This window comes from Triturus cristatus, chromosome 12, assembly GCF_964204655.1.
Source record: "Triturus cristatus chromosome 12, aTriCri1.1, whole genome shotgun sequence".
Lineage (NCBI taxonomy): Eukaryota > Metazoa > Chordata > Amphibia > Caudata > Salamandridae > Triturus > Triturus cristatus.
The window spans coordinates 827,359,275-827,380,804 of NC_140595.1; the positions used below are offsets into that span (position 1 = coordinate 827,359,275).

Genomic DNA, 21,530 nt, shown 5'->3' on the forward strand with positions numbered 1-21,530 from the left:
GCAAAAGAGCCCACTCACAAACAACAGGTGATGCTCCTCCCCCAGACAAGGAGTCCAAAGTACTGGAGACATCAGGCAAACGGATTGCAGCGCAAGCAGCAAACATCTGGCGCATTGCCAACACACAGGCACTCCCGGCCCGTTATGATAGATCCCACTACGACACACTTGAATCACTACTCCAACATTTGCCAGATGAATATAAAGAGGCTGCGGAGCTCCTCATCAGAGAGGGACAACTCCTTACCAATGCATCCATCAAGTGCACACTGGATGCAGCCGACAAAGCGGCAAGAGCAATCAACACAAGCGTCATGTTGAGAAGGCATGCATGGTTGAGAATCTCAGGCTTCAAGCCAGAGATTCAGAACAATATTCCTAAATCAACCGGTCAACCCAGACTATTTATTTGGCCCTGAGGTTGACACTACTCTCGAAAAAATTAAAAAAGACACTGACACTGCGAAATCAATGGGGGCTCTGCAAACGCAGCAGTTTCGTAGTGGCTCCTTTCGTCGGGGAATAGAGGAGCGCCTAGAGGTCAGGGGTCACAGCAGCAATACAATAAAGGGGGCACACAAAGTACCTATGATAAAACCAACAGAGGTGGTTATCATGGCTCCAGCACCAAGGGCAGGGGACGTGGTTACGGCAACACCAGGTCCTCCCCCAAAAACAAACAGTGACGCCCTCTCCCTTCCCCCCCGACCACATAACACCTGTCGGGGGGAGACTCCAACGGTTCCTGTCAGCGTGGAAAACCATCACCACAGACAGGTGGGTCAGGGACATTATCCAGCACGGTTACTGTCTCGAATTAACGTCCACTCCACCCAACATACCTCCAAAGCACCGTCCTATGTCCGTAGAGCACTTGGCATTATTGCAGCAGGAAGTGCTAAGTATGCTGCAAAAAGGTTCAATAGAGGTCGTGCCTGTCAACCAGCAGGGGACAGGGGTATACTCTCTATACTTCTTAATCCCAAAAAAGGACGGGACGCTCAGACCTATACTAGACCTGAGACCCCTCAACCAATATATTCTTTCAGAGAATTTCCATATGCTCACCCTACAGCAGGTTCTCCCGCTACTCAGTCAGGGAGACTTCCTAGCCACACTGGACCTAAAAGATGCGTATTTCCACATACCCATACACCCATCGCACAGAAAATATCTCAGATTCACTATTCAGGGACATCACTATCAATTCAAAGTTCTCCCCTTCGGAGTAACAACAGCACCCACGGTCTTTATCAAGTGCCTAGCAACAGTGGCTGCACATCTACGGAGACAACACATTCACGTCTTCCCTTACCTGGACGACTGGCTTGTTCAGGCAAAGTCAGCCCAGCAATGTGCCAGCCACATGTCCCTCACCATTCACCTTCTTCACAGTCTGGGATTCTCACTAAATTACCCAAAATCACATTTCCGACCCGCACACGTACGACAGTACCTGGGTGCGACCATAAACACTCTGGCAGCCACAGCTCAGCCAAATTTAGTGAGAATCAACAGCATGCAAATGCTGATTTCCAAGTTCAAACCACAACACTCCCTTCCTGCGCGAGTGTTCATGCAGTTGATAGGCATGATGGCCTCCTGCCTCTTCATAGTCCCTCACGCGAGACTACATATGCGCCCGCTTCAGGAGTGCTTAGCACGTCAATGGAATCAGGCTCAAGGGCAACTAAAAGACCTAGTGTTGGTGAGCGGTCGGGCATACAACTCTCTGCATTGGTGGAATCTACAAAACCTTTGCAAGGGCCGACCGTTCCAAGAGCCTGTTCCACAAATAATACTGACAGCGGACGCGTCTCTCCAGGGTTGGGGAGCTCATGTTCTCACTTACACAGTGCAGGGACTATGGACAACGCAACAAAAGAAGATGCACATCAACGTTCTGGAACTGATGGCGATCTTCCTAGCCATGAAGGCATTCAAAGTACACTTGTGCAACAAAGTCGTGTTGATCCGGACGGACAACATGACTGCCATGTACTACATACAGAAGCAGGGAGGAACACACTCTCCACAGTTGTCTCATCTGGCTCAGAGCATGTGGAAGTGGGCCATCCAGAGGAACATATTCCTCATGGCGGAACACCTCCCCGGCAAGGACAACCAGATGGCGGATCTGCTCAGCAGACACAGCCACCAGATGCCCGAGTGGGAGCTACATCCGTCAGTTCTCCAACCGTACTTCCAACAGTGGGGTCATCCAGAGATAGACCTATTCGCCACAAACGAAAACGCAAAATGCCAAAGCTTTGCCGCCAGGTTCCCACATCCACAATCACAGGGCAATGCGATATGGATTAACTGGTCCGGCAGATTTTCGTACGCTTTTCCCCCAGCGCCATTAATACCGCTGGTGGCACGCAAACTGCGACAACACTCACTGACACTCATCCTAGTTGCTCCCACATGGGCGCGCCAACCATGGTACACCACCTTTCTAGAACTTTCCGTGGTGCCGCATCAAAGGCTGCGGATCAAACCCGCATTTTTAACACAGAACCATGGCGAAATTCAGCACCCAGATCCGCAACAGCTGAACCTGGCAATCTGGCTCCTGAAGTCTTAGAGTTTGGCTACCTAAACCTACCACCTGACTGTATGGAGATCATCAAGGAGGCCAGGAGACCCACTACCAGAGCTTGCTATGCGGCTAAATGGAAGAGGTTTGTCATTTACTGCAGCAACAATGACATTAACCCGCTGGACGCATCCATTCAAAACATCATCTGTTACCTCTTACACCTATACCGATGCAATCTGGCATTCAACTCAATACGTATCCATTCAACCGCGATAGCAGCCTATCTCCAAAACAGGCAGCACCTCTCTTTATTCAGAGTGCCTACCATCAAAGCCTTCTTGGAGGGTCTCAAACGAGTAATTCCCCCACGACACCCACTGGCACCGGTGTGGAACCTCAATGTGGTCCTCACCAGATTAATGGGTCCACCCTTTGAACCTCTCCATTCATGTGAGATTCAATTCCTCACCTGGAAAGTAGCTTTCCTAGTGGCAATCACTGCGTTAAGAAGAGTTAGTGAACTCCAGGCACTAACCATTCAAGAGCCATTCATACAGGTTCACGCAAACAGGGTTGTACTACGTACCAACCCCAAATTCATGCCCAAAGTGATATCGCAGTTCCACATGAATCAAACTATTGAACTGCCTGTTTTCTTTCAAAATCCACAGAATGTCGCAGAGAGAATGCTCCATACACTAGATGTAAAGAGGGCCCTCATGTACTATATAGACAGAACTAAGGACTTTAGGAAAACAAAACAACTTTTCGTTGCCTTTCCTCCACAACACAAGGGCAACGCCATTTCCAAAGCAGGGATAGCCAGATGGATCGTTGAATGTATTCAAATTTGCTATCACAAAGCTAAACGCACATTAACGATTCCCCCACGAGCCCACTCAACACGAAAGTTAGGGGCGTCCATGGCTTTCCTAGGAAACATTCCTTTACAGGAAATATGTAGAGCAGCCACATGGTCCACTATACATACATTTACCAAACACTACTGTGTAGATGTACACTCAAAACAGCAGGCAGCTGTAGGACAGGCTGTTCTCAAAACTCTTTTTCAGACTGCTGCAGCTGGCACGGGTAGCCGCTGCTAATGGAGGAACTGCTATGTATTCTATGCACAGATATGAATTCAGCAGCCCACATGCCTCGAACTGAATATGCTACTTACCAGTATGCATCTGTTCTTGGCATGTAGGGCTGCTGACATTCATATCGCCCACCCTCCTCCCCGGCGCCTGTAGCGGCTGCAGCACTCAGAATTTCTGTATAGCATGGTCATCACTTACTGTATCTATTCCATCACTGCCACAATGGCGAAAAACAATCTGAGGATGGAGAGGATGCCCATGCGCACTGTAGTCCAGGGGAGGAGCCACCTATCTCGTGATACTTCGAAGACTCTTCCAGGACAACAATGTGCAATCATCCGGACCCAACACTAGGCGGCGATCTATGCACAGATATGAATGTCAGCAGCCCTACATGCCAAGAACAGATGCATACTGGTAAGTAGCATATTCCTTTCTGAGCCTTGTCCAACATGACTCGTGCTAGTGATCATGCTTGATAATCAAATCCTGAACGTGGATTGAAAACCGCGTGAGCCGAAACAGATGCTTGTGCCCGTTTCAATGAAGTCTAAAATTATTTTATCTTTTCTACCATTCGCCGTAAATACACCTGGACTCAACCCAACATATAGCCTGCATTCTATGATTAGCAGTAGCTGGTAGTACACAGCTTTACAACATTGTTTTTTTTGTGTTGTTGTTGGGAGTGAACTAGCTGTTACTTTTCATGAGAAATAAATCATTAATGTTTACTATATGAGGAAAGAAAGCCTCACGTCGGTCCTTTTTGTAAGCGTTACATGGTTTTACCTCCTCTGATGGAAAGTCTGAGGAGCAGTGGATTGTGTGTGTGGGATCCGAGGAGCAGTGGATTGTGTGTGTGGGATCCGAGGAGCAGTGGATTGTGTGTGTGGGATCCGAGGAGCAGTGGATTGTGTGTGCGGGATCCTTCTGGATGCCCTCACACAAGTACTTGGATCTTAGTGCTGATATCTGGTGCCATTTCCTGCCTCCAAGCCAGTACAAAGTCTCTTGTCTGATTTAGGGATTCATTGAGGCTCACCTGCCCCTTGTGAACCTGAAATAATTAATCTGCCTGCTTTCCATGGAAACATTAACTAAAGTCAAGAGCTGGAGCAGACTGTTCTGGAAACTAATTTTCAGAAATGTTTGACTCCTGTGATGTGTCTGTCCCAGTTTAAAAAAATAAAAAAGATATTCTGCTGACCCGAGTAACGGCACCATATGAAGACTACCCGTGTTTTTTTCTGTTATCAAACTGCACGGTGTAGTTTTCCATGGTATGGGATGTGCCCTTGAACATACTTCCAAGAGCGCACTAATCCGAAACATCCTCTCTTTGGTTACCTTTTTGCTCACACTTTACGGTTCCTGGTAACGGATGGTAATGGGAGGCATGACTTCATTTAGTTGGTGAGGTGTGTTGGGAGTTTCACTTCACATCTTCTTGGGGTAGATTTCACTTGTCTCCCTTCTTTCCTATTGGTGTTTGGTTGCGATTTCTCTTGACCGAAGAATCTTCATAGCAAGTATATTGAATAGTTGATACTTATTTCAGCATTCCTGACTGATCTGATGCGTTTTCTTGTCCACCGCACTGGTGACCCAATTTGCTTAAATGGCCATTGTATAAATTGATCCCCAGCAGGGAACCCCGCTTTGCTAGTTTCAGGATCTACGCAGAGTGAACTGCCTTTAAGCCTGAGTGACAAACCTCACGTCCAAGCCATGACACATTGAACATTTGATGGCAGTTAATTGGGGGGGGGGGGGGGGTACAAGCCTTTTCGTCTGCCCTCTAGGGATTGCAATATATTTATGTAGCCTCAGTTCTTGGGAGTTTATTGTTGAGTTTACCCTTTCACCAAGGTGAAGTTCTAGTGCCGCTTCTTTTCACCCCACCTCCAACCCTACATTGCGCTGGCTCTCGTTATCAGATCATTGTGTGTTTATTCAGATTAACAAAGACTTCAGTGGAGCAGGGAAGTAATCTGTGTTCACCTCTTAGGATCCTATCCGTTTATACAAGTCCGAATGTGGTCTAAGAAAAACAAAATCTTGACAGACGGTGGCCAAGAGCCTGGCTACTAACCTCAACTAAATAAAAGCTATTTGCTTCTTGCCCTTCTTCCACATCCTTTGTTTAGCTCCTTCAAGAGAGTTGGAGACCAAGGCTAGTAATATACGAAGACCAGCACATACCATGGCTGTGATATGGGCTAGTAATATACGAAGACCAGCACATACCATGGCTATGATATGGGCTAGTAATATACGAAGACCAGCACATACCATGGCTGTGATATGGGCTAGTAATATACGAAGACCAGCACATACCATGGCTATGATATGGGCTAGTAATATACGAAGACCAGCACATACCATGGCTGTGATATGGGCTAGTAATATACGAAGACCAGCACATACCATGGCTGTGATATGGGCTAGTAATATACGAAGACCAGCACATACCATGGCTGTGATATGGGCTAGTAATATACGAAGACCAGCACATACCATGGCTATGATATGGGCTAGTAATATACGAAGACCAGCACATACCATGGCTATGATATGGGAAGTATTATACAGACTCCATCACATACAATGACTGTGATATGGGCTAGTAATATACGAAGATCAGCACATACCATGGCTGTGATATGGGCTAGTAATATACGAAGACCAGCACATACCATGGCTATGATATGGGCTAGTAATATACGAAGACCAGCACATACCATGGCTGTGATATGGGAAGTATTATACAGACTCCAGCACATACAATGACTGTGATATGGGCTAGTAATATACGAAGACCAGCACATACCATGGCTATGATATGGGAAGTATTATACAGACTCCAGCACATACCATGGCTGTGATATGGGCTAGTAATATACGAAGACCAGCACATACCATGGCTGTGATATGGGCTTGTAATACACGAAGATCAGCACATACCATGGCTGTGATATGGGAAGTAATATACGAACACCAGCACATACCATGGCTGTGATATGGGCTTGTAATATACGAAGACCAGCACATACCATGGCTGTGATATGGGAAGTATTATACAGAGTCCAGCACATACAATGACTGTGATATGGGCTAGTAATATACGAAGACCAGCACATACCATGGCTATGATATGGGAAGTATTATACAGACTCCAGCACATACAATGACTGTGATATGGGCTAGTAATATACGAAGACCAGCACATACCATGGCTGTGATATGGGCTTGTAATACACGAAGATCAGCACATACCATGGCTGTGATATGGGAAGTAATATACGAACACCAGCACATACCATGGCTGTGATATGGGAAGTATTATACAGAGTCCAGCACATACAATGACTGTGATATGGGCTAGTAATATACGAAGACCAGCACATACCATGGCTATGATATGGGAAGTATTATACAGACTCCAGCACATACCATGGCTGTGATATGGGCTAGTAATATACGAAGACCAGCACATACCATGGCTGTGATATGGGCTTGTAATACACGAAGATCAGCACATACCATGGCTGTGATATGGGAAGTAATATACGAACACCAGCACATACCATGGCTGTGATATGGGAAGTATTATACAGAGTCCAGCACATACAATGACTGTGATATGGGCTAGTAATATACGAAGACCAGCACATACCATGGCTATGATATGGGAAGTATTATACAGACTCCAGCACATACCATGGTTGTGATATGGGCTAGTAATATACGAAGACCAGCACATACCATGGCTGTGATATGGGCTTGTAATACACGAAGATCAGCACATACCATGGCTGTGATATGGGAAGTAATATACGAACACCAGCACATACCATGGCTGTGATATGGGAAGTATTATACAGAGTCCAGCACATACAATGACTGTGATATGGGCTAGTAATATACGAAGACCAGCACATACCATGGCTGTGATATGGGAAGTATTATACAGAGTCCAGCACATACAATGACTGTGATATGGGCTAGTAATATACGAAGACCAGCACATACCATGGCTATGATATGGGAAGTATTATACAGACTCCAGCACATACAATGACTGTGATATGGGCTAGTAATATACGAAGACCAGCACATACCATGGCTGTGATATGGGCTTGTAATACACGAAGATCAGCACATACCATGGCTGTGATATGGGAAGTAATATACGAACACCAGCACATACCATGGCTGTGATATGGGAAGTATTATACAGAGTCCAGCACATACAATGACTGTGATATGGGCTAGTAATATACGAAGACCAGCACATACCATGGCTATGATATGGGAAGTATTATACAGACTCCAGCACATACCATGGCTGTGATATGGGCTAGTAATATACGAAGACCAGCACATACCATGGCTGTGATATGGGCTTGTAATACACGAAGATCAGCACATACCATGGCTGTGATATGGGAAGTAATATACGAACACCAGCACATACCATGGCTGTGATATGGGAAGTATTATACAGAGTCCAGCACATACAATGACTGTGATATGGGCTAGTAATATACGAAGACCAGCACATACCATGGCTATGATATGGGAAGTATTATACAGACTCCAGCACATACCATGGCTGTGATATGGGCTAGTAATATACGAAGACCAGCACATACCATGGCTGTGATATGGGCTTGTAATACACGAAGATCAGCACATACCATGGCTGTGATATGGGAAGTAATATACGAACACCAGCACATACCATGGCTGTGATATGGGAAGTATTATACAGACTCCAGCACATACAATGACTGTGATATGGGCTAGTAATATACGAAGACCAGCACATACCATGGCTGTGATATGGGCTTGTAATACACGAAGATCAGCACATACCATGGCTGTGATATGGGAAGTAATATACGAACACCAGCACATACCATGGCTGTGATATGGGAAGTATTATACAGAGTCCAGCACATACAATGACTGTGATATGGGCTAGTAATATACGAAGACCAGCACATACCATGGCTATGATATGGGTAGTAATATACGAAGACCAGCACATACCATGGCTGTGATATGGGAAGTATTATACAGACTCCAGCACATACAATGACTGTGATATGGGCTAGTAATATACGAAGATCAGCACATACCATGGCTGTGATATGGGTAGTAATATACGAACACCAGCACATACCATGGCTGTGATATGGGCTAGCAATATACGAAGATGAGCACATACCGTAGCTGTGATTTGGGCTAGTAAGTTCCGGAAACCAGCACATACCATGGCTGCGATATGGGCTGGTAATTTACAGAAACCAGCACATACCGTGGCTGCGATATGGGCTAGTAATTTACGGAGACCAGCACATACCGTGGCTGTGATATGGGCTAGTAATATAAGGAGACCAGCACAAACCATGGCTGTGATATGAGTAGTAATATACGAAGAGCAGCTCATACTATGTCTGTAATATGGGAAGTATTATACAGAGTCGAGCACATACCATGACTTTGATATGGGAAGTAAAGTAATATACAGAGACCAGCACTTACCATGGCTGTGATATGGGCTAGTAATTTACGGAGATCAGCACATACCATGGCTGTGATATGGGTTAGTAATATACGGAGGCCAGCACATACCATGGCTGTGATATGGGTAGTTATATACGGAGACCAGCACATACCATGGCTGTGATATGAGTAGTAATATACGTAGACCAGCACATACCATGGCTGTGATAGGAGTAGTAATATATGTAGACCAGTACATACCATGGCTGTGATAGGGGTAGTAATATAATGTGATCAGCACATACCATGGCTGCGATATGGACTACATGTATAGATGCAGTGGAGGATGTACGTAACTCTCCACATTTTGGGTTTACTCGGAGCTCATATACTTATGGCAAGAGTTAGGTAAATGCTGGGCTGTTAATGAGGGCCCTAAAGGGGTGTAGGTCATAAGCCATTCAAAAAGATAATTTCAGCAGTCACAAAGTATGGTAAAGGCAGAGAACAATGAGAAAATTAACAGCTTTAAAATACCAAGCGGGAAAATTACTTTGATAAGTGTATATGGGGTTTGCACTAGGGACAAATATAATTGTTATCCAAAAGAATAAAATATCGATTTCTGTTGTGCTGCGTATGCAGCAAAAATTCCTAGCTTCTATTATGCACCGGAGAGACTGCCACAGTTCTGTCTAGCACTGTCACGGTTGTATGTTAAGCGTGAACACGGTATGTTCTTGCTTGTCTTTTTATGGTGAGGCCCACAAGTGAAGCAATACTAGCATAATGTCAGCAGTAAGTGTGCTAAAGTTGAGCATAATAAATTTCCATTTTAACCAATGAGTGTTATATTGCATGCCATAATATGTTGAAGTTGCGTAAATCTGCAGCATTGTTAATGCATCAAATGAACAAATATTTTGGGAGGCACCTCCTTTGTAATTTTTGTGCATAGTCCAAAATTATTATATCCCAAATCAATTTAGTTTCTGTTCCTTCCTTCATTTTGTGATAAAACAAAACTTTTTTTTTTCCATATGAACTTTCTTTTACTGGTTACTTTGCGAACAAAATAAATAACGCTCTAAATGTTTAAAACGCCAGATGCGGAGTCTTTCTTTCACATCCCAACAGCTATTATTTGTTTTGCGGAAACGGCTTTATGAAGGATTGGTCTATTTTTCTTATTTCAACTTTCCTTAGTACAGCATGAAAGATGGCCATAACATTATCATCAGAATGTTCATCTACCTATTTCTTCTGATAGCAGAAGACAATTCCGTTAAGTTTGGCGTCATGGTTTCCTAAAAGCTTGGTTGTTTATACTTTAATTTTTCTAATACTCTTGACACTGATCTCCGTCCTGTGACTCGGCTTTGCATAGTGTTATGTATCAAATATCATGTATAGGTTTATTGCAGCAGAGCCAGTCAGTTACAGAATTAATACCTGATCTAGCACAATGTAATACATGAATAATCCATCTGAAAGAAACACGTTAGTTAGATTCCTCACCTTAGAATATCCCCAGGCGTCAGACTGGATCCGGAAGATTTTTCGTCAGCAATACCCCTTGCGCGTCGCTGGGCGTCGTCTGCGGCTCCGCGTCCGTCGTCATGCGCCGAAATGACGTCGTCGGAGTACTTGGACGCCGCCCTCACGCGCTGACGTCAGTTCTTTTTTCCGCGCCAGTAAGCGCAGATCCGGGAGAGCTACCCCTTTTTAGTCAATTTTTGACTAACTTTTTTGACTCTTTTTGGTCAATTCTCGACTCTGGTGCCGGTAGGATGCCTGGTTTCAAGGCCTGCAACGACTGATGTCGGTGACCGATCATCACCGCCGGTGCCTGTACTGCTTGGGCCTCGACCACGACGCGGCGTCGTGCTCCGACTGTATGGCCCTGACCTCGAAAGCTAGGCGGGAGCGGTCCCGCAAGCTTCTCGAGCTTCGCCACTCGGCTCCGCGTCGCTCTCGATCCCGGTCCAGGAGGAGGTCCAAGGATCGGTCGCGGAGCCGCACTCGACATCGTCACTCGTCTGGCTCGAAGTCTTCGGGTAGGTCGAGGCACTCCAAGAAGCGACACCGCTCTTCGGACTCCCCTCGCCGGTCGCGCGACTCGGCCGAGGGTCCGGGTGGTTCCACCCCCGCGGCTCCGCAGAAGCCGTGCAAGTCCCCATACCCGACGGTCCCTGGGACTGACGCGACCCCGGCAGAGGTCAGCGCCTTCCTCTCGGCCATGAGGAGCCTGGCCCCGCCGTCGACGCCCGCTGGCGAGCCTTCGGGCCCCGCGGACTCGACTGAGCGACCTCGCATGCCGGCGGCTCCGGCGCCGTTGGAGGCTCCGGCCCCGACGCCGCAGGTCCCGAGGGACCCGAACCTAGACCTCGTAACGCCTCCTCCGCCGGCGCCGACACCGATACCACCCCCGACGCCGGCTCCGGTCAACGCCGATCCCCGGTTCAGCCCCTGTCCGGTCGCGGCGCCGCCCGACGCCGCATCCGACGCCGCTAGAGACACATATTGTCTATCGACCGGCTCCGATCATTCCTCCTGTTTACCAGGAATCGGATGACGGGGGCGACTGGGAGGGGTCTGATGACCCTATGGCCCTTCAGAGCCAACTTGCACAGGACTGGGCAGATGAACTGGGGGAGGCCAGTGGGTTGGATACCTCTCCGGACACTGGATTCATCTCTCCTCCGACTGTGCCTTCGGAGGAGGGTGCAGCTTTTTCTGTGGTGCTGCGCAAGGCGGCCGAAGCCCTTGGGCTTGAGCTGCCTGCCGTGGCTGTGAGGACTAACATCCTCACTGAGGGGCTTCAGTCTGCCGCATGCTCCACTGAGCCTCTGCTGCAATTCAATGAGGCCCTCACTGACGTTCTGCAGGGCACCTGGTCCAAGCCCTCCACAGTCCCTCCTGTGGATAGGAACGTTGCCAGGCGCCACCGCCCTGCTCCGGGCGACCCCAGTTTTCTGTCCCAACACCCCACCCCCGAGAGTCTGGTTATCCAGGCCTCTACCTCTCAATCCTCCTTCCCGTCCGCTCCTCCGGACCGGGATTCCAAGAGACTGGAACAGTTTGGTAAGAAGCTGTTCTCTTCGCTCAGTTTGGGCCTGCGGTCTTTGAACACTGCCTGTCTCCTGGACCGTTATTCCCACTCTCTGTGGGATGCGGTGGAGGATGTGCAGCCACTGTCCCCGGAGGAGGCCCGGGCGCGGCTTTCCTCGGCCCTGGCCGATGGGAGAGATGCAGCGCGCCATGCAATCTGATGTGGACTCGACACTACGGACTCGCTGGGTAGGGCGATTTCTACCACGGTGGCGCTTCGACGTCATGCCTGGCTGCGGTCCACGTCTTTTTCAGGGGGATGTCCAGAGCACCCTCATGGACATGCCTTTTGATGGCGCTCGCCTTTTTGGTGAGAAAGCGGACAGTGCGCTGGCTCGCTTCAAGGACTCCCGGGCTACGGCCACGTCCTTGGGCCTCTCGGCCCCGCGGCCACAAACTTCCGCTTTTCGCTCCTTTCGTGGCCAAGGTAGGGGCACCTCCTCACGTCCGCCTATCCACCGGCCGCAGAACCAGCCTGCACGCGGTCGCGGACTTGGTTTCCACCGAGGCGTTACCGGAGGACGACGCGGTCAGTCCACATCCACCCCGGCAGCATCCGCCTCAAAGCCTTCTTAGTCCGAGCTTTCAGGCCCATTCCACGCCAGTGGGCGGCAGAGTTCACCATCACCTGCTCCACTGGCGTTCCATCACGTCGGACAGGTGGGTGCTGCAAATCGTCCGAAGGGGCTACTCCCTCCTCTTCGAGACGACCCCTCCAGCCATGCCACCGCAGCACCACCGTATCTCGGGGGATCATTTGAATCTTCTCCGCGAGGAAGTTTCGGCCCTCTTGGCCAAGGGGGCCGTCGAGCGCGTTCCGAGCCCAGAAGTAGGTCGTGGTTGTTATTCACACTACTTTCTGGTTCCCAAGAAGGGCAAAGGGGGCATACGCCCTATCTTGGACCTCCGGAACGTCAATGCCTTCCTCCGGAAGGAACGGTTCAAGATGTTGACTCTGGCTCAGGTTCTAGCTGCCCTAGCACCTGGAGACTGGATGGTAGCGTTGGACTTGCAGGACGCTTATTTCCACATCCCCGTCCTGCCGGCCCACCGGCGTTACCTGCGGTTCACGGTGGGTCAGGAGCACTTTCAGTTCACCGTGCTCCCCTTCGGCCTCACCAGTGCCCCTCGGGTGTTCACGAAAGTGATGGCGGTGGTCGCAGCTCATCTGCGCAGATCAGGGGTTCCAGTCTTCCCCTATCTCGACGACTGGTTGTTGAAGGCGGGCTCGCCCCAGGCTGTCGTCTCCCACCTCCAGACTACGGCGGATCTCCTGCATTTGCTGGGGTTTTCCACCAACGTGCCGAAGTCACACCTGTGCCCCTCTCAGAAGCTCCTCTTCATCGGAGCGGTTCTCGATTCGGCGCAGTTCCGCGTCCATCCACCGGAGCAGCGGGTCCGGGATATCCAGGCCCCGATTCCCATCTTTCGGCCTCTATCCTGGGTTTCGGTCAGGCTAGTGTTGCGGCTTCTGGGGCTGATGGCCTCCTGCATCCTACTAGTGCATCACGCCAGGCGGCGCATGCGGGCTCTGCAGTGGGACCTGAAGTTTCAGTGGGCCCAGCATCACGGCAACCTGTCCGACCATGTCTTGATCTCGGAGGGCACTGCACAGCAGTTGCAGTGGTGGCTCACGGACCGCGATTGGGTCACGGGCAAGAGCCTCTCTCTACCCCTACCGGAGCATGTCGTAGTGACGGATGCGTCCCTCCTGGGATGGGGTGGCCATATGGGAGAGGCGGAGATCAGAGGCCTCTGGCCTCCGGCGGAGTCTCGCCTCCACATCAACTTGTTGGAGCTGCGAGCGATCCGGCTTGCACTGAAAGCCTTCCTTCCCTCTGTCCGGGGAAGTGTCGTGCAGGTGTTCACGGACAACACCACCACCATGTGGTATTGCAACAAACAGGGCGGGGTGGGGTCGTGGACCCTTTGTCAGGAGCCCCTGGACATGACTGGAACACCAGGGCGTCACCCTGGTGGTTCAACATCTGGCGGGCTCTCTGAACGCCAGAGCAGACGAACTCAGCCGCCAGTGCATGATGGATCACGAATGGCGTCTGAACTCCGAGGTGGCGCAAGGTCTCTTTCAGCAGTGGGGAGAGCCTTGGTTAGATCTATTCGCCACCGACGAGAACGCGCAATGTCAGCAGTTCTGCGCGTTGGAATTTCCAAGGCGGCACTCGCTCGGCGACGCTTTTCGTCACGAGTGGAGTTGCGGTCTGTTGTACGCCTTTCCGTCCTATACCACTTCTGCTCAGAGTGCTGAAGAAGATCAAGCGCGACCGGGCCCAAGTCATCTTGGTGGCTCCGGATTGGGCACAAAGGTACTGGTATCCCGAGCTACACAGTATGTTGACCGATCCTCCGATACGTCTGCCCCTTCGGGAGGATCTTCTGTCGCAGCAGCAGGGGACGGTCCTCCACCCGAACCTGTCCAGCCTCCACCTCCATGCGTGGAGATTGAGTGGCGGCAGTTGATGCCATTTGACTTGCCTCCTGAAGTCTGTGATATCATTCTGGCAGCCAGGTGTCCCTCCACAAAGACTGTATACGCCTGCCGGTGGAACAAATTTGTGGCATGGTGCACAGCAAAGGCTGTGGATCCCCTCTCCGCCCCTCTTTCTGTGGTTCTCCTTTTTCTTCTTTCTTTGGCCTGGCAGGGCTCTGCCCTGGGCACCTTGAAAGGTTATCTTGCTGCTCTCTGCCTTCTTACGGCTTCCAGATCAGCCTTCTCTTTTCAAGTCCCCTGTAGTGTCACGCTTTCTTAAAGGCATAACTCACACGTGCCCTCCTGTCCCTTTCGTAATGCCTCAGTGGGACTTTAATCTTGTCTTGACATTCCTGATGTGCGCTCCCTTTGAGCCTCTTCACAATTGTCCTCTTCGTCTTCTCACTCTTAAGACTGCTTTCCTGGTAGCCATCACCTCGGCTAGACGGGTGAGTGAGCTCCAGGCTCGATCCTCCAAGCCTCCTTTTCTATCTGTTCATCCGGACAAGGTTGTCCTTCGGCCTCGTCCTTCCTTTCTACCAAAAGTGGTGACCCCCTTTCATCTTGGGCAATCTGTCACCTTGCCCACTTTCTTTCCGCATCCTTCCAAGGAGGAAGAGCGGCTCCACCGTCTGGACTCAAAACGTGCGCTCTCCTTTTATTTGGACCGCACTAAACAGTTCCGAGTGGACGACCAGCTTTTCGTGGGCTACGTGGGTGCAAAGAAGGGAAGAGCTGTACACAAACGGACCATCTCCCGGTGGGTTGTTTTGTGTATAAAATTCTGTTATTCCTTGGCAAAAAAGGAACTGCCTGTTGGGCTGCGCGCCCATTCTACTCGGGCCACAGCGGCTACTACTGCTTTGGGACGAGGAGTCCCTTTGCAGGACATCTGTCAGGCGGCAACGTGGGCTTCGCGGCACACGTTTGCCAGGCATTATTGCCTAGACAGCCAAGTCCGGAGGGATGGCTTCTTTGGCCGTTCTGTCCTCCAGGACTTTCTGGTGTGATCTTGGTTCGCAGACCCACCACCGGGGTTGGTATTGCTTGGGTATCTATTCTAAGGTGAGGAATCTAATTAACGTGTTTCTTTCAGATGAACAAGTTACTTACCTTCGGTAACGATGTATCTGTAAGAAACATTAGTTAGTTAGATTCCTCACCGACCCACCCATCCTCCCCGTTCTGCGAACTGACATCTAGGGTTAAGGCTATTCGTTTCAGGGCCCTAGAATTTTTTGGCACCAGTGTCGGTCTCTTGCATGGCTCTGCGTTCCTGGCGCGGAAGGCTATGTACAAGAACTGACGTCAGCGCGCGAGGGTGGCGTCTAAGTACTCCGACGTCATTCCGGCGCACGACGCCGACGACGCGGCGCCACAGACGACGCCTAGCGACGCGCAAGGGGTATTGCCGACGAAAAATCTTCCGGATCCAGTCTGACGCCTGGGGATATTCTAAGGTGAGGAATCTAACTAACTAATGTTTCTTACAGATACATCGTTACCGAAGGTAAGTAACTTGTTCTTTAGGATGTGCAATAAACCTTGGTATAAATAAATCGTAGAAATTGCTCATTCTGCCTTTATTCTTAAATCTGAAGCTAAAAGCAAGGCCTGTCCTGTTCCTTCTTCCATTTTCAAAGCATGTTTATTTGAATGCGATGTGTGTGCTCATAGAGTTAATATGCAGTAAAAGACCATGCACCTTTTGCTTTATTATTGGACCATAACATTATTTAGACGTCGTGATACTTATATATTTATATTTTTCATTAAGGCAGGTCTAAAAGTCTTTGATGGTTAGATTTGCACATATGTTAATTAGTTTACTTAAAGTCCACCTGCAAATACAAATTGTGAAGACATTCCATTCAGTGATGCATTTCTGTTTTGTGTACTCTTGTGGATTATGGACAACATCTGGCAATGCCAGTGTTTCATTGTCTTAGAACTTTGTATTTTCTATAGCCTTTTTAATTGGTTCAATTTTATTTTCTCCCACATTCTTCTTTTGTTTCCTTTGTTTTCCCCAAACCCCTCTTTATTACTCTTACATCTTCCCTACTCCCATTAATTCCATCCCCTTCTCCTATGTATTTCACATCAATATCCTCTTCTGTCCTCCTGATGTTTACTACTTTCTATCCACTGTCACCTCATTGTTGTTTCCTCTTTTGCGTTTATCTCTTTTCTTTACTTGCTTCAACTCTTCCTTGTTCCTGTTTCCTCTCTTGTCTATCGCTTCTTTCTGCAGGAGCCTGGAGGTGGGGTAGGACAGTGACTCACAGGAAGGAAACATGGAGAGAACGGCCAAGAAATATGTCAATGCTGAGGAAGAGGAGGAGATGGTGAGTGAAAGGAGAAATGCTATTGTGGAGAATTGAAGGCGCTTTTAACAACATTCAGAGCGATGTATCGGCATTATATTCTGAGATGTTTAGTCTTGATTACTAGAACATCCCTAGATCAACACGGAGTTGGATTAAATTGTTTGTGAGAAACTGGACCCTTTTTCTACCTGAACACTTCACTGTGTTGTCCTGACCTCCGTGGGGATAGTTCATTTCAGCCATAGGACAGTGGTCCTTCAAACACATGCATCTTAATCAGCCTTCTTGTGTTTTGTGCTGCCTCGCAGAGGCACCTAGTGGTTTCATTGCTTCTGGGCAAGGATCCGTTATGTAGGCTTTAGTAATTTTTATTGCATGAAATCCGAGGCTTGGAATTAGTACTGTGATTAAAGAAAAGTGTATTCTTTGGGTTGGTCCCAATTTTAGAATGGAAGGGCTGGTTTCTGATGGAAGAGAAGTTGCCACCAGTAAAATAGTTTGTGAAGAGCCCAATGTGGATTGAAGATAGGAACAAAATGCCTGTAGGGTAATTCATACTTAAGAAACGTGCAGAACATGGTTGTCAATTCTCCAATTAAAAAAATGAATTTAAGGCGTAGGATCGAGTCTGTATGGAATACCAGAATTCCGGTCAAAACCATTAAGCGTTTATTCAAGATCATTGCTGAAGGCAAAACGTTGTTAGTTAAATCATTGAGAATCAGCAATCATAATAAGTTAAAAACAAATAATTCAAGAGATTTTTGAGCCATGTAAATAATTCACTGTGAATATCCGGGATGGAGTTTATAATCCCTTCCTTTGACTCGCAATTGGACAGCTTAGACATTGCTACGTTAACCAAATTCCTAATAGCGGCCCGGGCAGATGGATCCGAAGCAATCTTAGGCCAGCGGACCCTCCTCATATCATTAGACAGGGTGACTTGCACCTGCAGAGAGCGTTCATCATCATTACGGGACCCAGCAAAACTACTATCGGATAACGTCAGCATCAGGGGGTTATGGTCACTTTCTAACCTATCGGTCACCACCATGTCGATGACATCTGCCCACAACTCAGTTAACCAGTATGTAGTCAATTCTGCTCATGCTTCTACCATTATTAAAAGTTCTCTTCCCTAGCCTGTCCGATCTTGTTCTACCATTGACAGCCCTCAATCCCATTTCTAAGCAAAGCCCCTTCAGAACAAGCATTTACAATGCAATGGTCTCGGCATTGTAAAAGTTAGAGCTTTGCTCATGACATTCTTTTTGTTTGTTTTTGTTGTTAAAACATTTTAAGAAACGGCATTGTTATTTACAATGTTAATAGCTTAATCCCTCTCAAATGCAAGACCTATTGCATTTGCACCCACACACAGAGCCACACACCCAGAGCCACCCACACAGAGCCACTCACACAGAGCAACCCACACACAAATAGAGCCACCCACAGAGCCACCTACACACACACACAGAGTTACCCACACACAGACAGACCCACCACGCATAGAGCCACCTACAAAAAAAGCCACCCACACACACAGAGCCACACACAGAGCCACCCACACACACACAGACCCTCCCCCACACACACAGAGCCACCCACACACAGAGCCACCCACACATACACACAAATAGCCACCCCCACACACACAGAGCCACCCCCACACACACAGAGCCACCCCCACACAGAGCCACCCCCACACACACACAGAGCCACACAGTAACCTCAAAATTTAACACATATTTACTTTTTGCTGGATCAACTGGGGACGTTTTACACCTTCTATCCATCTGCAAAAGACCTTTATGAGGTCGTAAAGAGCAATTTAACGACTAGGAAGGTTCAAAAGAAAATAAATAATGAGCCGGGATAGCAATCAGATCCGACAGCAATTAGATCGAAGCCAATTTGAGATGGGGGTGTCAAGCATGGTAACAGTGGCAAGGCTTCCACCCTGAAACAGGAAACTAAAAAATGCAAAGAGCGCGCACGGCACCCACCCCCCTGCGGGGAAGCCATGTGTGTTTCAGGTTACAGCGTTATGCAAGCGTACACGGACATGCAGCAAGAGTACCTGGGTGCAAATGTTGTTTTTGCGAGGAGTCAGGTCACCGAAAGCCGACATGCATCATTGTCAAAATACACTCGTGAATGAAAAGGAAAACGATGTACTCTGCTGTTGCAATTAGAACACAACAGCTCAAGGAGGACTGCAGGTATCACACACAGGGCAGCACAACAGCAATGTGATGTTCCCAGGTACTCCCATCGTAAATAAGGCACTTTCGATGTCGGGATATATTAAGTAAGGTGTTTGGACCACTCATCTCTTCGATTGGTAGTTAAAACACTGCTGTAACTGAGGAGCATGTCCCGCTCACATCTCTGGTTCCCGGTGCCACCGACCTGTTGCACAATGAATAACCAAGCCCTTGATTTTGAGGTATCCCCCCCCATAAAAAATAAACGAAGCAAAGGTTTAGGATTTCACTGCATGCGCCTTTCTGAAAAGTTGGTAAAAGCAGCTCAGTGGGTAAATGTGCCCACTGCAGAGATACGTTTAGTCTGAAGGTTGGAATAAAAAACAGCCGGGTAGAAGAGGCACTGGCAAATCCCGGCGCGCCCCACGGCTCCTGTGTGCTCCGGGGCTCGCGGCTGATGTATGAGGCGCCTACTTAGGCATGGGAGGTGTGTGGAATGGGGGTGGGGGGTGCGAATGGGGGTAGAGAAGGAAACAAGTGCTGGATCTGACTAGCAAGCGGGGAGGGGAGGGGAGGCAGTGAAAGGACAGAGAGCCACTGAAAGCAAAGACAGGGAGCCCTTTACAATCACTTCTTTTCAAATCAAGCCCCAGAAGAGAGACTGTTAACCGTCTCCTTCTCTTCTGCTACCTCATGTTTTCAGTTTCCCTGTTCACATGAAAAAAACAATTCCGTCCTCCTCTGTATGGCGCTTCATACAATGCTCAATAAAACCAAAAGGAGAATTTGATTTTGATCTACATAATCTATGTATAACATTTTAAGTGACCTGTTTTTGTTTTAGACAAATATGTAACATTTCATCGCAGGACCCTGTTATCATGAAAGCTGTAGTTAAAACTGGCTTGAGTAACACCACACTAATTACAGTCTATTTCATTCAGACCATTGTTATTACAAAATCTGATAACTAGAGCAAATATGAGTGTACTGTGGTAATATGTGAGATTCTGGATAACAAAATACTCTCTTTGGGCTTTAATGCAGTGCAGTAGCACTCCACCTGTATTATATCCCTAGTCACTTTTAACAGTGCCCTTCCATTTCTAATGCTTTGCAGCAGTTTTAAGATCTTAGAGTTTCTTGTTGCTCAAATGGATGCAATTTCTGATATTTATAAGTTCCCCTCATCGTCATTGCTTGATATTGCCCTAGAGCAAGTGTCTCTCATACATACATGCAACAGGCAGCACTACCCCCCCTCCCCCCAAGCGCCCGGAGACCCTTACGGGTGAGTAGTTGCGCTTTATAAGACATCTGATTGATTGAACAGACTCTAATCTGGCGGGAGATTCCCAAATTCTGGAGCAAAAAATGGCTTTATTTTGGCTGCCTCTCGCCTGAAAATGCCTCTGCTTCAATCGAAATCAATGTGAGACATAGTCTCCAGATTATTTTATTTTTTTATCTCCCACCTTCCTGTTCTAAAATGTTGGCATGTATGCTCAGTAGTTCAACGTCACTCATAATTACACTGAAACTATGAAAATGTCACACACAACCTATCTGAAACCTTGGCAGCAACCTTGGCAGCAAGGTAAACGTAACTCCGTTTACCAAAAGAAGAAATCTAACAATAACTGTGCACTGTAAATGCAGAGAACTTGAGGGAATTCCACATGTTGCCAATGAAACCCAGTGGTGAACATCACATCCCCTTAGTTGCGCATTATGTTTTTGCATGTGCTTACAGAAATACACTATAATCGTCATCAGGTTCTCCTAATTAGCAAGAGGATGTGGCCTAACAGCCAGAGCTGCCGACCTTGGAGCTGGGGAACCAGCATCTGACGTCGACTCAGCATCCTGTGATTGTGGGCAAATCACTTATTCTCCCCTTGCCTACCAAAAATGAATGAGTCCTTGCGTAGCGTAAATGATGCTCATTCATATAAAGCGCTCCAATATTTTTGGGTCGAGTTCTCGCTATATAAATGTACACACCAAAAAAATCTCCACTGACCTATATTTTTTTAGACCACTGCATATCAATTATCCTCGATCTCACCTTGTAAACCCCGCCCTATGCAAAGCTCATTCCCCGCCGCCACCAGTGACGGAATGGCAGTAGGAGGGGGCAGCTCGCACTTCAGAGACGAGGGGAGACGAGGAACAGGCGAGTTTGGGATCTGGGGGACCGGATCAGTCCTTGCACCCGAACCTAGTTTTTAA

At 48.1% G+C, this 21,530-nt stretch overlaps 1 protein-coding gene across 2 annotated transcripts in view; it reads left to right on the top strand.

The window, feature by feature from the left end:
• LOC146782995 (polyamine-transporting ATPase 13A3-like) overlaps positions 1-21,530 on the top strand; it is a 374,238-nt gene that overhangs the window by 79,719 nt on the left and 272,989 nt on the right. For both annotated transcript variants that reach the window (XM_085638060.1, XM_085638059.1), the window contains exon 3: positions 17,013-17,106. In XM_085638060.1, coding sequence (XP_085494186.1) covers positions 17,056-17,106 — 51 coding nt within the window. In that variant the 5' untranslated portion in view covers positions 17,013-17,055. The remainder of the gene's footprint in view (positions 1-17,012; positions 17,107-21,530) is intronic.